The sequence below is a fragment of the Monomorium pharaonis genome, chromosome 9, assembly GCF_013373865.1.
Source record: "Monomorium pharaonis isolate MP-MQ-018 chromosome 9, ASM1337386v2, whole genome shotgun sequence".
Lineage (NCBI taxonomy): Eukaryota > Metazoa > Arthropoda > Insecta > Hymenoptera > Formicidae > Monomorium > Monomorium pharaonis.
Window position 1 is genome coordinate 10,893,638 of NC_050475.1, and position 19,965 is coordinate 10,913,602.

At 33.0% G+C, this 19,965-nt stretch overlaps 1 protein-coding gene across 1 annotated transcript in view; it reads right to left on the reverse strand.

Annotated features, from left to right (window-relative positions):
• The window catches only part of LOC105835054 (golgin subfamily A member 1), a 178,030-nt gene that overhangs the window by 18,282 nt on the left and 139,783 nt on the right, over positions 1-19,965 (reverse strand). The window contains exon 6 of the mRNA XM_036292280.1: positions 3,250-3,777. Within this exon, the coding sequence (XP_036148173.1) occupies positions 3,250-3,777 (528 nt within the window). The remainder of the gene's footprint in view (positions 1-3,249; positions 3,778-19,965) is intronic.

A 19,965-nucleotide genomic window follows, 5' to 3' on the forward strand; every position in this document is an offset into this window, starting at 1 on the left:
TTGCTGAGCGAAAAACTGCCTTTTTATTCAAATGCACATATCTCAGCGAGAAATCATCGTATCGAGACGAATAAAAAAGCATTTTGAAGGGAAGACTGTATTATCACATGCTTTTTATCCCATTAAGTTGCGACACTTGCCTCTTGCCATGGATCGTCGCAAACTCAGACCAATATTTTTCAATTTCGCACGTTTTCGTTTTACCATCCGCCAGTTAAAAAAAAACGTATCTCACATAATTGTGATATAAAATTTGTTTAAGTGGCAGACCGAATCTTGAAAATGCTTCTTGGAAAACCCTGCTAGCTACATTAGGTGCTGAGATATTCAATTTTGAATTTTCAGCAATGCCCAATTTTAACTATTGCAAGAATAACATTTCCGGATTTCGCTAACAACTATGGTATTTTAAAGCTCGAAACCATCCTCGGATTGTGAGCGTTCCGATTGGACCCGATTGGACACGGACCCGATTGCGCACCGACCCGATTGCACACGACCCGTTTGCACACGGACCCGATTGAACACGGACTCGATTGGACACCGTCCCGATCGGACACATTCCCGATTGGACACGGACTCGATTAGACACAGACCCGTTTGCACACGGACCTGATTGCGCACCGACCCGATTGCATACGACCCGTTTGCGCACCGACCCGTTTGCATACAGTTCCGATTGCACACGATACGATTCCGCATCGCAGAATAATGCAAAAACAACCTGGGTAGCACAGAAAATTTAGAATAAATTTTTATAAATATTTTACAAATTTATTTTTAAAAAACATTTTTTAAGTTATATAATCGTATTCATAAATTATTTAGAAATTATTATTAACAATATATAAAATATATTTTTAAAATGTACTAAAAAATATTCATGGTATATAAACTCGAAATATTTTTGTATTTTTAAATTATAATAACATAAACATTTATTTTCAATATTTTCATAAATATTTATCATAATTATTTTATACTTGGCAAACTCAGACATAAAAATACGTACAAAATATTTATTATAATATTTTTATTTCTTATACACGGGGGAGTGCAAGGGGGGCTTTGCCCCCCTCTCGCACCCACTCCGTCCAAATCGCTAACCCATGTACTATCTGAAATGCTGAATCGTATCGTGTGCAATCGGGTCCGTGTGCAATCGGGTCGGTGCGTTATCAGGTCCGTGTGCAAACGGGTCGGTGCGCAATCGGGTCCGTGTACAATCGGATCCGTGTCCAATCGGGTCGTGTCCAATCGGGTCTGTGTCCAATCGAATCCGTGTCCAATCGGGACTGTGTCCGATCGAGACGGTGTGCAATCGAGAGTGTGTCCAATCAAGTCCGTGTCCAATCAAGTCCGTGTCCAATCAGGTCCGTGTCCAATCGAGTCTGTGTCCAATCGAGTCCGTGTGCAAACGGGTCGTGTGCAATCGGGTCGGTGCGCAATCGGGTCCGTGTGCAAACGGGTCGGTGCGCAATCAGGTCCATGTGCAAACGGGTCGGTGCGCAATCGGGTCCGTGTGCAAACGGGTCGTGTGCGCAATCGAGTCCGTGTGCAATCGGGTCGGTGTGCAATCGGATCCGTGTGCAATCGGGTTTGTGTCCAATCGGGTCTGTGTCCAATTGAGTCCGTGTCCAATCGAGTCCGTGTCCAATCGGTCAGTGTCCAATCGGGTCTGTGTCCAATCGCTTATGTGCGTAATCGAGACAGTCCCGAATGTGTGGGGATAGTAAAGATCGAACAAACCATTACATAAGAAAAAAATGACCGACAAGAACGTCTCTACAACCTGAATCTAAAAACATCATAAATGAACCATTAGTTGAACCTTCAAAAGTTCTTCTTCCACCTCTTCATATTAAATTAAAACTCATGAAACAATGGGTGAAAACTTTGAATAAAAAAGATACTACCAGTATTTACAAGAAAAATTTTCCAACATCTCTGCGAAATTGCGAAAAGGAATTTTCAATGAACCTCAAATACGCAAAATGTTGAGAGACGACAATTTTGTCACCAAAATGAATAAAGACGAAAGAACAGCATGGTTGAGTTTCAAAGGTGTTACAGAAAATTTTCTAGAAGATCACAAAAGTCAAGATTACAAAGAAAGTGTGGGGAAAATGATAGAGAACTATAAAAAACTAATAGGTTGCTTAATGAATCTTAAGTTGCATTTCTTGAATTCTCATATCGACTGCTTTCCAGAAAATCTAGGTGATTATAGTGAAAAACGGAGAAAAATGTCATCAGGACATCAAGGAGATAAAGCATCGATATCAAGACAAGTGGGATGTGAACGTGATAGTTGATTTCTGCTGGATGCTCAAACGAGATGTCTCTGTGAAAGGGAAAAAACGTAAGAAAAAGCCACAGAACCTTCGAGAATAAAAGAGTTAGATTAATAGAAAAGGAGAGTGAATTTTCTACGCTATTCATTCACAGAAGCTCAAACTTGTCATGCGTATTGAATTATCCCTAGGTAATGTGGTTACGCAAGTCTGCATGCTCCGGATTATACATTTGTGATCAAAATTGCTTTTATAAGGTGTTTTTTTAGGTTAGAAAAAAATAAGCCAATTCAGCAATTCTGACAATTCTTGGATTTGGATTCAGCAGGTCAAAATACATAAGAATAGACTAGTCTGGTCCGCCAGACCAACATTAAAAAAAAATTTTTTTGAGGTTAGGAAATACGAGCTAACTTGGCGATTCTGATCTTGGATTCAGATTCAACAAATCAAAATACATAAGGATTGACTAGTCGGGTCCGCCGGACTAACCACTTTTTTTTGTATGCCTATGTTATTAATATTTCATTAAAGTACAGCTGGAAAATCTTATAATATTGGATGTTTTATTATATTTTGTGTAGTTTTCTAATTACGAAATAGAACACTACCGATCTGTCGGCACACTACTCTGTTATATTGTAATATTTATACAACATGGCGGTAATATTATAATGTAACTGGGTTTTATTATTTATGCAATATTGCAGTAATTTGAAAATTATATGCATATACTGCATATGATTTTTAAATTACTGCAATATTGTATAAATAATAAATAATAAATAATAGATAATAAATGCATATAATAACAAATATCACGTTGTATATATTGTGTTGTAATATCTTTTGTTAGTAATAGAACTGTAACATTACATTACAATATATTACAATGTAATATTTCTGTAAAACTTTATTGTAATTTACAATATTACATCCTCTGTAAATTATTTACCTTGTTCTTTTCGCTTAATTGCTCCTCTAGATCTAATAAACTGCTTTTCAATATTCTTTCATTTTCTTCCAATTTTTCTCTTGTATGCTCTGCTTCTTCTAATTTTGAGACTTTTTGCTTAAATTCTTTCAATATGATCATCACCTGCTCCGTTTCCTTCACCTTATCCACCAGATCATCCTCCAGGTCCTCCACTTTATTCAGCAATTCCATGTTTTCGATCTTGTGCTGTCGATTTTCCTGCCTCACAATTTCTATATCTTGTGATATCTGAGCATTTCTTAACAAGGCAGTATCCTTTTCATCTCTCTCCCTTTCAAAGAAAACTCGCAGCTCTGTCATTGCTGCTCGTTCGGATTCAAGAGTCTCTCGTAAATGCACCAGTTCAGAACACAAAGAGGAATTATTTAATTGTTCTTTCTTCAGAGATATTCGAAGACTTGCTAGTTCGTTGGTAACTGCAGTAAACTTACTTGTCGTGCTTTCAAGATCTGATTTTAGCTGAGTAATCTGCTTCGAAGAGGATTCCTAAAAAAAGACAATTACAAATCTGTTTTAATTACCATTTAAGAATATAATTTTATATTTTGCATTTACATTTGCATTTAATTGACAATGAAATTTTTTTTAGAAAAAAAAATTTTGTACATTTCGTTGCAACAAATGAATTTTTTGGGATTGTTTCCACTTAAAAAGTTAGAATGCAAAAAAAAGCATAAAAGGTGGTAACTATTGAAATACTTCTTTGGTTCAATTATTTATTTCCCAAAGATTATAACGCGATATCTGATATAGTAACAAGGGTCGTAACACTCGCATTTATCGGTGATTTCGTGTCGCAACTCTAACGTAGCGGTATTAATCCTAAAATGTCTCACCAGTGTAGTTTTGTTACCCAACGTGAATTTGATTTTATCTCTTAATTTAACAGATGACTGGGATCGACTCGAGACACCGACCATAATTTAATTTAAAGTTTTAAGAATCAAGAGGCACTAGTTGGCGTCAGAATGTTATAAACTTTCGAGCAGTACGAATATGCAGTAAAAATGGGGCACGCTTATACCCCAACCTAACATTTGTGGACGTTTATTTCTTTGTACGTTTGTGTAATTTTATAGTAAAAATTACTATGTAATATAGTAGTCATAAAAAAAATTTCAAAGAATTATACTATAAATAATGCAAATACTATGTAATTTAATAAAAAACAGTAAACATTTTCATAATTTCTTTTTTAGTCCGCGCATACTGTTTACATAGTAATTTTGGTAATTGTTTAGAATCGTAAACCTGCACAAAAATCTAAATTTTCTCAATTTAGATTTTTTTGCAGGTTTTTTTGTAAAAATCTTTGTTGTGACTCCGACAGTAATAATCAATCGGGGAGCAATAAATCAATTGAGGGGCCTGAAAAATATGTACTTACTATTTTTTTTAGCCTTTTTGGTAAATATGCACAATTAGGGCCTATAGAAATCAATTAAAAGGTAGTAGATCTTATGTATTTATGCTCCTTGCATCCAAAATTGTTGTTAGAATTAAAGAGTCGCTTGTATTTTCTAAGATATAGTCATGAAAATAATAAAAAAAACGGTAAATATGCGTTTAACGAAGTACAACACACACACACACACACACACACACGCGCGCACGCACGCACGCACGCACGCACACACACAATATATATATTTTTAGAAAACGGATGGGCGGGGGAGGGGCGAAGCCCTCCCCTGCACCTCCTCCCGTAATTTTTCCTAACTCTAACTCAATCTATTTTATGTTGCTATTTGGATAATGCAAAAACATTGGAAACAAATAGCGTAGATATTGTTTACCGTGCAAAAGGCGCAAACCCAGGTGGTACAGTACAAGCGTGGACGTCGTTTACTTTACGTTCAAGTTTATTAATATTACAGTAAAACTGCCGAATGGGTTTGCTTCGTGTAGAAAGTCAATGAAAGGGCAAAAACCAAGACAAATGTTGAGCTCAAATATTCAATTTTTTAATTGTATTTGATTAAACGACATCCACGCTTGTACTGTATCACATGGGTTTGCAATTTTCCACACAAAACAAAATCCACGCTGTTTGTTTCCAATGTTTTTGCATTATTTAAATAGCAATATAAAATTGGTTGGATTAGAGTTAGGAAAAATTGTGGGAAAAGGGTGAAAAGAGAGGGACGGAGCACCTTCTCCGACCACCCATTTTCTGAGCTGTGTGTGTGTGTGTGTGCGTACGTGTGCGTGTGCGTGTGTGTTGTACTTTGTTAAACGTAATTTACCGTTTTTTATTATTTTCATGACGATATCTTAGAAAATACAAGCAATCCCTTAATTCTAACAACAGTTTGGGAATCAGGGAGTATAAATACATAAGATCTACTATCTTTTAATTGATTTCTCGTATAGGCCTTTATTGCGCATATTTATCAATACGAAAAACCACTTAAGAAAAAATGGCCACAAAAACTAGTAGGTTACATATTTTTCGGACTCCCCCAATTGATTTATCACTGTCGGAATTACAACAAAGATTTTTACAAAGAAACCTGGAAAAAAACTTCAAAATTGGGAAAAGCCGAGAGAGAGAGAGAAAGAGAGAGAGAGAGAAAGAGAGACACACACATTCGAACATACACACGCACAAAAGACTGAAATATTAAAAATCACTTTCTTATAAACAAAATTATATACTAACATACATATACATGCACGCACGCATTCAGATACACGCACAAAAGAAAAAGAAAAAGAGCTGGCAAATTATTCGGTTAGCGGCGCCAAGTTTTTGTAGTAAAATTTGTATTAAAATATTTGTAATATTTATACAAATAATTATTTGTAAAAGTGGATGTTTCAGTTCGTATAAACATCCATTTTCATAGTTGACGCATTTTCTTCATATTATTACTTTTGCAGAGAAAATTAACTTTTTGTTCTTTTTTGGGGAAAAGACAATTTTATTAAAATTTCGTACATTTGTAGTGCCAAATTAAAATTATTTTGTACAAAAATAAATTTTTGAGGGCGTTTTATGCGCGCGTACTTGGCACTTTTTTAATGTCTTTTTTTAAAAAGGTAATTTTGTTGGAATTTCACTCATTTCATAGTGTCAGATATCTCTTTTTTTTTAATAATATATATAAAGATTCTTAAGACAATTTTAAAGTCCATATTTAATTAAAGATCAAGATTGAGATTAAATTAAAATAACAAAATAAAGTTATATTGATTTTAGTTTTTTTTCTGATTACATTTTAATTCATTTTCATAATATGCCTATTACATCATAGATGCAAATACGGCTGTGTCCAATTTGAAGATTAATATAACACTATGTGTGGTACAATCAGAGAAGTATATTACACAAAATTTTCATTTTTTATTAGAAATAAGTTCAGAGATAAGTTAATACTTTGTGTAATAAAATTATAATTCAATTACTATTAATATTCGAGCTGCAGAGAATCAGAAAGTCAGAGAATGTAATGGAATGTTTTCAAAATTGAATAACAGTGTTGCTAAGGGAAGAAGCAAGGAACAGGGAAAAGATTTCGTTGCTTAATTAACCCATTACTTCCCAAGCGGACATTTTATAGTCGATTGGTTTTCGGCTCAGAAAAGTGATGAGATCACATGAAAACTTAAAACAAAATATGCTCTTCTACGTAAAAAGAGTTGCTCTTTCAGATTTCGGGGTTAAAATTTCAAAATTTTCTATTGGAAATTAAATATGACGGCTCAAAGTTGATATAAATTTTTTTATCGACTATTGACTTTTTATAGTAGAAAACTTCGAAAAATTTTGTCCATGACTGTTGTAAACGATTGAAGTGACGGAGTTTGCCTCTTTAAAGTATAAACTATGATTATTAATTGATTTTTTTAAGTAGTTCAAGATAGTGGATGCATTATGGCGTCCAAATACATGGAAATCATATTTTATTATGATATATGTGTGTGAGTAGTCATTTCTTACGTTTTCAAGGTCGTTGAGTACGAATCTTTGGTCAATTAGTCATTTTTCAAAATGGCGAATACAATATGATGTCTACATTCCACGAAATTCATACTTTATTAAAAACTATGCGTCCAAGTACTCATTTTATATATTTGTGAAATCGCTGAGAACAAGATTGGCGCCCAAGGTGAAAGTGTCTACTCCCTAGTTACTCAAAATAGACGAAAGTATCGCCAGCATCAGCATTACCCGATGCGCACCGCGAGAAGGTTGCTATCGGACTTAGCGCATCATGTTGACCATGAAAAGGGCCATTTGCGAACTATGTGTGAGGGTATTCATTTTATATGCTTCTGAGGTATTTTAAAATGTTTGAGGAAAAGTAGCTTTAATTATGTAATGAATTATGGAAATCTTCAAAACATTCATTGCATATGCTTTTTTGGCAAATATTACAAAAAATGTATGTACGTTTTCTACACTCCCGCCCTGATTTACAAATTTGTTGAGAATCTCTCCTGGTTTTCTTATGAGTTCCATGGAAATCCTGGAAACATTTTTCGCAAAACTGATTTTTGCATTCAAAACAGAAATAAGAAGTTTTTACTGAACAAATTTTGCACAATCTATGTCGATTTGGGACTTTTATTTTCAAATGATTTGATAATTTATCTGGTTTTATTTTAAGATAGAATTTAGAGACACTGAAAGCGAAATCTTTTGCAGATATTTTTCCATTATTTGTCGTATTATACAGAATCAAAGCATTTGTTAGAGATGATTGTATGAGTCTTCATAGAATAGTCCATTTTTTTCCGTGGAATATCAAAACATTTCGCGTACCAGTCAGAAACACATTATATTCAGTTCCAGATTTTTAGGAAGAACACGAATTCTATTCATGCAAAAATATTATTAGATTTGTATTCAGCGACCTCAAAAACATATACAAACAGTACGCACATAATTCGCAACAAGTCTAATTTTTGTGTATTCTGACGCCATATTGTATCCGCCATTTTGAAAAATGACTAATTGACCAAAGATTCGTACTCAGCGACCTCGAAAACGTGAGAAATGACTGCTCATTCACATATATCACAATAAAATATAATTTCCATGTATTTAGACGCCATACTGCATCCACCATCTTGAACTACTTGAACTACTTAAAAAAATCAATTAATAATCATAGTTTATACTTTAAAGAGGCAAACTCCGTCACTTTAATCGTTTACAACAGTCATGGACAAAATTTTTCGAAGTTTTCTACTATAAAAAGTCAATAGTCGATGAAAAAATTTATCATTAAATCAACTTTGAGCCGCCATATTTAATTTCCAATAGAAAATTTTGAAATTTTGACCCCGGAATCTGAAAAAGCAACTCTTTTTACGTAGAAGAGCATATTTTGTTTTAAGTTTTCATGTGATCTCATCACTTTTCTGAGCCGAAAACCAATCGACTATAAAATGTCCGCTTGGGAAGTAATGGGTTAACATCGTAGACAATCTTCATACTATAGATCATTGGCGGCGGCAACACCTCCTCCTTTGAGATCCGGACGTTATAAATAATCTTTAAATTTAGAATAAGTCCGCTTGAGGAGCTCTGAACGCCTAACCGGCTCTGGCTAAAGTTCCGTTTCTTGAATCTCCATAGCCTGTTTAATAAAATCTTGTACTTGCGGTGTAAATGTTTCTTGAGCTAGTGCTTCTTGTGTAAAAACTTAAGGTTGAGTTTCTTAAGTTTCCTCTTGTGTAAAAGCTTGAGGTTGAGTTTCTTTAGTTTTCTCTTGAGATTGTTGAAGTTCGTGATTAGAGTTATTAGAGTTGTCTTGAAGTGATAATTCCATTTCCTGTTGAAAATTGAGATCGATGAGATCAAGTTCCGAATTCGAAGAATTCTGTTGAAAAGCTCCTAGATCAAAGGTGTTAATCAATATTTCAACAGGTAATTGTATTTTAAAATCTGTTTCTAAATTTCCGTAATCGAATCGGAATTTGAATTGATTGATATAAGGTCTTGCTAAACGACTTTGAGTGTTTACAAAAATATTGTAAAGAACCTTGCCAACTCGCTCGATGACTTCTCCCGGAATCCATGTCCACTTATTATTTGAATGTATTTAAACAAAGACTTTTGTTTGAATGTATTTGAACAAAGACTTTTGTTCCAGCGGAGAATTCTTTGGATTTCACACTATGTTTCCAATTATATTGAGCTTCTTGCTTAAATTGTTGTAAATCAAGCTTCCTATTTGTGTTCATAGAAGATTTTGATTGCGAAAAAGACCTTAAAAGATCTAAGGTCGTTCTCATTGGTCTTCCGAATAAAGACCTCTACTGGAGAAATTCTGTTGGGAACATTTGGATTCGGAATGGATCTGTAATATTGAAGAAAAGTTTGAAGATAATCTGATATCTTCTTTCCTTCTGTTGAAAGTTTTGAAATTCCACGTTTAAAAGTATCCACAAAACGTTCAACTTGTCCATTTGAGTTAGGCTAAAAAGGTGGACTACGAAGGTGAGTAATTCCTTGAGTAAGGCAAAAATCTTGAACCTTTTTTGAAATAAATTGATTACCGTTGTCTAAAACTATTGTTTCCGGTATCCCAAAACGTGGAAATATTGCCTGAAAATTTGTAATTGTACGCTGTAAAGAAATTGTTTGCATAAGAATAATTTCTGATCATTTTGAATAAGCATCGATCAACAAAAAGAAATATTCTCCTTCTATAGGTCTTGCAAAGTCTACATGGACTCTCTGTTAAGGTTTTGTCGGTTGTGGTCAATTTGAACCTTAATAGGATTTTGGCATTTAATGCACAATTTTTACATTTTTTTGACGAAATCTTCTATTTGTTGATCGATTTTGGGCCAATACACATATGAGCATGCAATGATTTTCACTTGCTCAATAGCTGGATGACCTTTATGTAATTGTTTTAAAATAATTGACCGAAATTGTGAAAGGATGAGATGTCCAGATGGTTATCCATATATATGTGGATTCCCATAAATTTTAGATGGTTTTGTATAAATTCCATATAGTTATCCATATAGAATTCATACAAAACTATCTAAGATCCATGGGAATCTACATACATGTAAATAAACATTTGGATTTCCACCTCATCTTTTCAATAGAATATGCAAGTTTTCTTTCGACTTATTTTTATTATATAGTTGACGTTCGATTTTTTTTCGAATATTGAGTACAGTCTGATCCATAACACGTATGACTTCTTTTTAGCGCATTCCGAGGTCAATGACGATAAAAACGATGACGATTAATATTTTCTCCAGATTATGTGTATGATTTCAGTGTAATGTTTGTGAATTTTGTAACCTTTAAGAGGATGCTAAACAGTTCGTCAAACTTAATCGAGGTCGATAATGTAGAGTAATTCGTTTATCCTTGTTCATAAAAATATTCCCTTCAAAATACAAATTATGTAATTTATACATACAAATGAATGGTACACCGCAGTTTAGAATAAATTGAGGAATAAGACTATATTTGTCAAATTACAATTACAAGCCGAACGCGATAGCGCCGTGGTATGAGAATGTCGGCGCGAATGCCGGAACTGCCCAGCACTGAGCGCGGAATGCGTGTCGTGTGAATTCGAAAATTCACTAGAAGATGAGATAAGGTGGATCAGAAAAGACGCACTTACATGTCAAAACTTCACAGAACTTTTATTTAATGCTTCACTGCTCACTTAAACAAATACAAGTAGTGCGCGCGCGCGGAACTGAGAGCGAGATCCGGATCTACGCGAAGACGACGAGATGTGAGCAATCGGAAATCTTTTTCCTTGCACGCTGAGTCTGCCGAGAAGAAAGGCGCGACAGAAATCTTGTTTAGCGTTGAGATGCACGCTATCGCGACGGAAATCTTGAGATCGCAATCGATGGATATCTTGTCGCGCGGCAGACGTGCATTCACGAACGCAAAGTCGCCGGTTAATGGGACGGGCGTACTGGCAATATCTCGGCTTGGTTTCTCAGCCCGCGATTAAGCGCAAAATATAACAAGATATGATAGATTAATGTAGAAGCGAACTTCGATGTGTTTTGACGCACAGAAAATAGTCATTCGCGACCCCGATATAAAGAGAAACAGCGCGGGATTGTGATGCCTGGAACTCAAAAGAATTGCGCGAAGCGCGAAGAATGATCTTGGCGGGCGGTACTAGGCGCAAGACTGGCCGCGGAGGGTTGCTCCGGGAAGTCGAGCGCCTCCACACCGTCCGATTAAACGCTCACAACGCGTGGTAATCACTGATCACGCAGCTGATCTGCGGAGGATCACGCGGTCCTCCACCGAGGAGCATGAATCTCAGAAACTGCGATTCGAGATGGCTGGCGTGATATTACTGTGTGGAATGGAAATTCAAATCCCAAACACAAGTCGTAAAAAGTTATTTATAGGATCAAATTTTGTTCATTTAAACGCTTTCACTACAGATTTCTTGTATGTATATTTTGAAGCGAATATTTTCATGAACAAATAAACTTTAAAATTTTTTTTGCATTTTTGGTCTTGATCTAATCGTCCTTGGATTTATTTGTGTACGTACTTTAAACATGTAAAAGGATTTTCAATTCTGTAAATTCAATTCGAAACTAAATGGTTAAATAGAATGTCAGTAAAACAGACGACTTTAGAATCTCCTTAAGGGGATGCTGGAGTCGTCTGTTTTACCGATTAAACGTTATTATTTTTAATTAGGCCTATTTTCTTACTGATTTCATAGTATTAAAAATTCTTCTCCAGAATTAAAGTATAGACAATAACAAATAGTGCCTATCTATAATTTCATGTAAAAAACGAAAAAAATTAGAAAATTATACTTTTGTGCAGTCGTCTCGTGTCTTTCATTTGTAACACATAAGTTTTAAAGACTCTGCACGTACAAATAACTAGTACGCACTAATCTTATTACATAAAAGAATAATAAAATGCTTGCAGAAATGAGCTAGAAGCTTTAGTATAAGAAAAAAGCCTCAGACAAAATTTCGTATATATGTGTGAGTGAGGAATCGGTCCGAGGATAGAAACAGAGCACTAATTTAATTCACAGATTAATATTAATATATGTATTTTAATTCTGGAAAAGAATTTCTAAATCTATAAAAGAAATATATACGAAATCTCATTAGTGATGTGCACGAATGACTCTACATTATCGATTTCGATCAAGTTTGAGAGGCAGTCCAGCATCCCCTTAATGATAAACTACAAGAAGACTCAGACGTACATTAGCTTTTTTTTTATTTAATTGATAAGTGTAAATTAGTGTTAATTTAATGGTTTCGTGATAGTGTTAATTTAATGTTTCGTGATTTTGTGTTTTCATTTTTTTATTGGATTACTATTATTTTGAGTCTTTCTTCCTTTTCGTTTGTTGAGATTTCAACGTAAATATTTTCACTCTTTTTATTTTTCTTAAGAACTAGGCAATCGAGAAAATCGTTTTTTATTACATTTTTCAAAAGTATATACTTTCTTCTTTAAAATGCCGTTTAGTAAATAAAGAAATTCGCAAAATTACCGATTTGACAAGCATAAACGTGAAGCGGTGCACGCGCTCCTTTTTGCCTGCCCATGCAGATATTTGAGCAGTTCTAGAAACAGCGGTTCGCGCGCTTTGTTTTGCTTGTCTATGCAAGATTGAGGAGTTCTCTAGCTTGAGAAGGATATTAAAAGGAACGGTCAGTTTAGACAAGCAGCTGCTTCTACGTACCTGCTTTTCTTAGTATTTTCGAATAGAAATATATGGGACGACGAAAATGGAGTTTTGATCGAACGTTTGAATTAAACGAATCGTTGTGTACACTGTGAAAAAAATATTAAATTTTTTCGTTTCAGTTTTTCTAAAGTGTTTAAAGTTATCTACATTAACTGTATGTAATATGAAACAAGAACCTCGAGTCGATGGAAAAAACAAAGAAGGAAGGCAAAGAAATTGAAACTTTCAAGGAAATCAGTATACCAAATAAGAACACGAAGAACTTCTAACTTCAACAAAAAATTGAAAAATTGTTTTTTTTTCCACAACCAATTCAGAAATTAGTTAGAAATTTTGTAACCGTTTTTCGCATAATCACATCGTTTGTAGTATGCAAAGAATTCCATAAAAATATTTTGTTTCAAAAAGAATATCATCGAGGCCTTGGTTTTAAAATTAAAATTATCTACACAAAATGTGTAGATAAATCTGTTTATTCATATCCAACCACAATGTAACAGATAAAAATATAACATATTATATAAAATTAATAAATAAATAGTGGCTATAATGAGATATTTAAAAATTAGCTATTCTGGATTAGTTATTTTGCGGGCTTATAGGTCTTCCGGCACCTTTAGCTTGACAGACGTATGATCCATTTATTAACCCTTTGCGACATGGTGGCCGATATATTGATCACTTATTTTGAAGTCATTTTTTTTTAATTTTTCGAACACCAAATACCGCATTTTATTATTTTTTTCTTGTAATTCTATTTCAGTAAAAGTCTTCATATTTATTAGTATTTGGTAAAGTGTAATTGCTCTTTATTATTAGTTCATTTTGTTATATAAGTAAATAAAGTATTAAAAAAATGTTTTTTTCACGAAAAATTCATGTTAAAATGAAAGAATTATGAAGCCGCAAAAATCAGTATAGAATTTTCTTGTCGCTTTTCGAATTTTTAGGTCGCTAATTACGAATCCGCCATCAGATTTCGAAGATTCTTTTTCAAAATGGCGGATCCAATATAGTGGCTCACGATTTTGAGTATTTTTTAGCAGTCTTTTAGCTTCGAGTAATAGTAGGGAAATAGTAGGCGTTGCCTCAGAAAGTTGGCTAAAAAGGGCAACTCCGAGCACTGCACTAAACTGACATTGCATATTCAAATTTCGTAAATTTAATAGAGATTTTAATAGAGAATTCTCGAAATCTGATTCGTAATTAACGATCCGAAAAACCTTTGTATTCAATTGTATGTATTTCGTAAAAATTCGATTAATAAAAAAATATGCCGCAAAGAATTAACCCTTTAAGGGGTTACACCAACCTAGCGGAAAAAAAAATTCGATTTTTTTTAATTACATTTTCTTGAAGCTTTAAGTTTCGAGAATATATCCTGAAAGTTTTATGTTGATATCTGAAAAAATTCCGGAATTACAGAGAGTTAAGTAAATCGAGCGTTCGAGTGCTCGAATTGGAGCAATATCAACATAAATCGCCACTGGACGATGATGTGATTAAAGCCATTCGTCCAATATTTGAAAACAACTTTCTAGTGATAATTTACTGGAGAAATGCGTCGGTGGATTTACGCAAAACGTTAACAAAAGTTTGAACAATCTGATTTGGCGCATAGCGCCAAAAGTGCAGCACAGCGGTGCACACGTTGTGCAAATTGCTGCCAATATTGCTGCATACACATTTAATGAAGATGCTGCCGCATATTTATTAATAATAATAAAAGAATTGTGCTGCATATTGCGAAAATTAAGACCGAGCGCGCATCAATGTGGCCGAAGTATGAGCGCAGAAGGCGACGCGCGAAGAAAAGATTGCTCGCTGTCAACAAAAGTCTTCAAAGCACTGCTGTTATTGATGTGAAAGGAATCTCATATGGCCCCAGAATTGTCGACTAGAGGTAAAGTGCAAAATTCGGCTATTAACAATAGTAGAACTAAACTTGAAACTTTAAACGCGTTTTTCTCAAAACATGGTTTTCAAAGTCGGTGACCACCAGATCTCAAAAACTAATCGATGGATCGTTTTCAAATTTTTACACAATACTCTCAGAAACATTCTTTTGTCGGTGACAATCTATTTTTTTTTTTAATCGGTCTTCATTAAAAATTAAAAAAATGAAAAAGACAAAAATTTTTCGTTTTTTTTTTTAAATTTTAACTTCAACTCATCGCCATTTTGTAACAAACGATAAAATCGACAATCGGCGATCGTCACCGACAAACCACTACTGTTAACTTAAAAACACCATTTTGTTTTTTTGTTTCAGATGGATCGTTTAGACGGGACAGTGGTCACCGCAAAATGCGTTTTTCCAATGTGTGTCGGCGGCCATATTTCTGCTTTCCGTCGCCATTGTTTAATAAAAAAATTTTTTTTATATTGTCGAAACATAAGTCAATAATCACCCAAAATTTCATTTAATTCCCACTACCCGTTTAGGAGAAATAAAATATCAAAGTTAGGCCTGTTTTTCGACCGTCTAGGTTGGTGTAACCCCTTAAGGACCAAATAAATACTTTTTCTATGCATTTTTCATCACCATAATTTCTTACCGTTACAACGGAAAAAAATTGTATAAAGGTGATTTCTTATATTTTCAGGGGCTTTTTCAGATGCAGTTGTCAGAATTTCAAAAATTTTATTTGTTCAAAAGTTACAGCTTGATTTTCAACGAAAAGTCGAAATTTTCACGAATTGTTTTTTATAAATTGTTTTTGTTTTATAATTTAGTAATTGTTTTTGTTTTATAATTTACTCAATTTTGTTTTATAATTTCATTTATGGTTTCTGAAAATCACTGAAATGTGGATATATCGCATCCTATATGTCTAAGGTTTCGAAAGACATGCAGCATTTTTTTAAATCAAAATAGTGGAAACAAAATAGAGGCAAATAAGGACATTTTTCGAATTTCTCTATTTCTACTAAATTTTAATGCAGTTATAAATAAAAAATATAGAACTTTGCAGATTTCATGAATCAAAATCTTTTTTTTTTTTCAGGAAAAAATGGCTATTCCAAAATAACAACTCAAAAGTCGTATCATGGTGGTAAAAAGCCAACATTTGCTTAGAAAACCTGACAAATACCGTTGAATCCAATCAAAAAGTAGTTGCTTTTCACAAATGCATGTGTATATATATTTATGCAAGTATGTGTTTATGTATATGTGCGCGTGTGCGTACAGATACGTGTGCGTTTGCAATTATGCACTCACGGATATATGTATTTTTTCACCTTTCTTAGCCGTCTACAATCATAGCCGTTGTCCGAATCTTACTATGATGAAGTGAACGCGAATAAGATTTGCTTTTATTTTTTTATTTTTTCGTTTTTAATTTGTTTTTTTTTGTACTTTTTATTTATTGAATATTTAGTTTTTATTTATTGAATACGCAGTTTGTAAAAAAACATACTGCAAGGGACTAAAAGACCTCAAGAAATTTTAATCGATATTCATGTAGATGGAATATCTATATCAAAAAGTTCTAAACTGCAATTATAGACAATATTGAGTAAAATTTATAGCCCACATTTTAAAACACCATTTTTTATTGGACCACATGCTTCGTAGCTCTTTTTATAGGTAATTCTCACACTCTTAAAAGATATTTTACCAAAACGTTACTACATTCATTTTGCCGTACTTAGTTGGGTTACGATGATCCTTCCCAGGTAGCAAGGTGACGTCCACTGGACATCAATAATTCGTCATTTAAGATCGCGGACGTCATGTTACCAAATTAAGACGTAATAGTAACGTCATTTTTTAACCTATTAATTACGTCAGTCATTTATCCATCCTACAACGTATTTTCGACGTCATATTCTTGACTAATTAATAACGTCAGTTAATTGATTATTTTATGACGTATTAATAAGATTCCCACACAGCACACTTTATCCTAGGGATGTCCCTGGGATGTCATTTTGGGATATCGCAATATCGTTGGATATCCGTGGACCGTCTGCGATATCCGAGGGATATCCAAGGGATGCACAAATGTCCACCGATTTGACATCCTGTAGATATCTCAAACGATATCCAGAGGATGTCTAAGGGATTTCCTAAGATATCGTAATATACCCTAGTGAAAAAATTTGTCAGAATTAAAAAAATTTTTTTCAGGATTTCTGATAAATGTTTCGATTTTTTATAATTGAAACGTTTCTCGGAAAAACTAAAAATAAAAAATTTTGATTAATTTAAAAAATTTTTGAATATTTCTAAGTATTTTTGAGAGTTTCTAAGAATTGAAAAAAACTTGAATAAAAAATAAAAAATTCTAATTATTTTTACGGCAATTTTGTAAGAGAAAGAAAACTATAATATAACATGTTTTAGCCAAGCCGTCGTACCTGTTAAAGCATGTTTAATAGTTTAATATCTCTATACCTGAAAAAACGGTCACCCATCCAAGTGTCAACCCTCGCCGATGTCGCTTGACTTCGAAGACCGTACGCATTCTAACGCTTCGTGGTGATCCATAAACACTTCTTGTTTATGGATTCATATTTGTTATAGATCATTACAATAGATGTTGTCAGAAGGATAAAACATGTATAGTTAACTTATATTTTTATAAATAAATATGAAGTTTTACCATTTTTTTTACTTTTTTTACTATTTTTATATATGCGCGCAAAATAGTATGTAGACTAACTTATTAAAAAATCTGTTTTTGCTCTGTTTGTATAAAATAAAAAAATTTTTTTAATGTCATTTTTTATAATTTTTTAGTATATGTGGCATATTATTAATATGCCACATTGTTTCCATAAGTGTATTTTCTTTATGTTCTGACGTTTTAATCTACGTTTCTTAAAGATTTAATTTACACTTCTGTCACTCTTTTGTTACATTATAATTAACTTTCCCTTTATACTTGATTTATGCTCCATTAATTGTAGAGATAAAAAAGATATGATGGGATATTATTTGGATGTAATAGGATATCGTAAGATATTAATGAATATCTTACAATATCTTTTAATATTTTAAGATATTTTTTGGGATATCGAAATATATTAATAAGATATCATATGATATCTTAAGATATTTTACGATATTTTAAGATATTTTTGTAGGATATCCCAGGAGCTACTCATTGAGATATCCGTGGGATCGCCTTCGTCTGTCTGGGATAATTTGGGATATCCTCAGGATAAAGTGTGCTGTGTGGGTTTTATTAGTGACTAATTACTGACCTTGACTATAATTCCTTGTAATAATTGACGATTTGACCTCAAATGACGAATTATTGAGGTTCAGTGGACAACACCTTGCTACCTATAACTATTAATCATTATTTAAAGATTGGCTAATAAACAACATTATTAATAATTAATATATTTTATATAATTAATACTATCAATATTTTAGAATCATCCCAGACAGCACATAATATTTACAATAAATATTTATTAATATTTATTAATATTTATTTTTTCAAAATATTATATAAATATTTTACACATATTTTATATACACGAAGAAAAAATCTTTATTCAACATATTATTAAGATATAGACTGAATATTTTATATAATATTTATGGTAAATGAAAAATAAAGATTTGTATTAGTAATATTTTGCAAATATTTATAAATATTTTATAAATATTTTTATAATATTTATAATAAATCTTTATGATTTGTCAAATCTAAGACCAAAAAAACATTTATAAAATATTTTATAAATATTGCGTACTGTCTAGGGTATAATTTAGTTTTATCAAAAGAACAGAGCAAAAACATATTTTTATAAGTTATTCCACATGTTATTTCGCATATGTAAAAATCAGGAAAAAAACTGTAAATTTATATTTATTTATAAAAATATTAGTTAACTACAAGTTTCATGTTTCTGACATCTATTGAACTGATCTATAACAAATATGTTTTCATGAGCATCAAGTGTTCATGGATCATCACGAAGTGCTAGGTTGCGTTCTTCGAAGTTAAACAACGTCGACGGCGATTCAGAGTTGGATGGGTGACCACGGAAGTTAGGCGATCCCAGATGTGACTATGGTGTGGTGTGTAACGATGCTTGTTGAGAAACAACGTAAATTTTTTTTACATTATAATTATGTTATTTTGACATTTTCAATGCAAGTACTGCATATATAGGACATGTACCCAAAATATTTTCTGAAACGTCAAAATAACGGCGGCTTTTACTATCTGAGATAATCATAAAAATGGCATTAAAATGTCGTTTTTATTAAATGTAATCTAAAAACCTATGTTTTGTGATAAAAATAACAATAAAATACCGTCAAATGTACGACACTAGCTTCTTGAAAATGATGTCAATAATATGAAAATAATGACGTATTTTTTATTAATATATGATGTCGTTAAGATGAGACAAATGTACGTCAGTTTTACGACATTTGGATGTCATCTTATGACGTCTGCTTCGTCATAAAATGACCAAAAAATGACGTCAATTAGACGACACCTTGCAACCTGGGTTAGTGATCCAATCGAGTGTATTAATAATAATTATGCTAATGACCTTCTAGGATATTTTGTTGAATAAATGTCTATTTTATACAGTGACGAAACAGTTGTCCATAACGTTCACAATCCAATACATATTGTTGCGGATGTACATAATTTTGGGCCACTGGATGATTTTAGCGCTTTCCTGTTCGAAAGTGCTTTTATTTCGTTAAAAAAATTGTTGAGAAAAAATAACAACCCGCTTGCTCAACTTTTTAATAGAATTACTGAGCAATCTTATTGTGGTTCCAGGGGTGGAAAAAATTCAAGATTATCCCATTTTGCTGAAAGCCCTAACAATTAAACTACCTATAAACTGTCACAATGCTCATCAGTCAATACGATTCAAGAGTTTCATCACACGTGCTACAAATAACGACAGATGTTATTTGCTATCAGATGAAATATAAAATAAAAACTATAATAATTGTAAAATATATAGAATACAGAGGTGATGAAAAAGTGGTAATTGG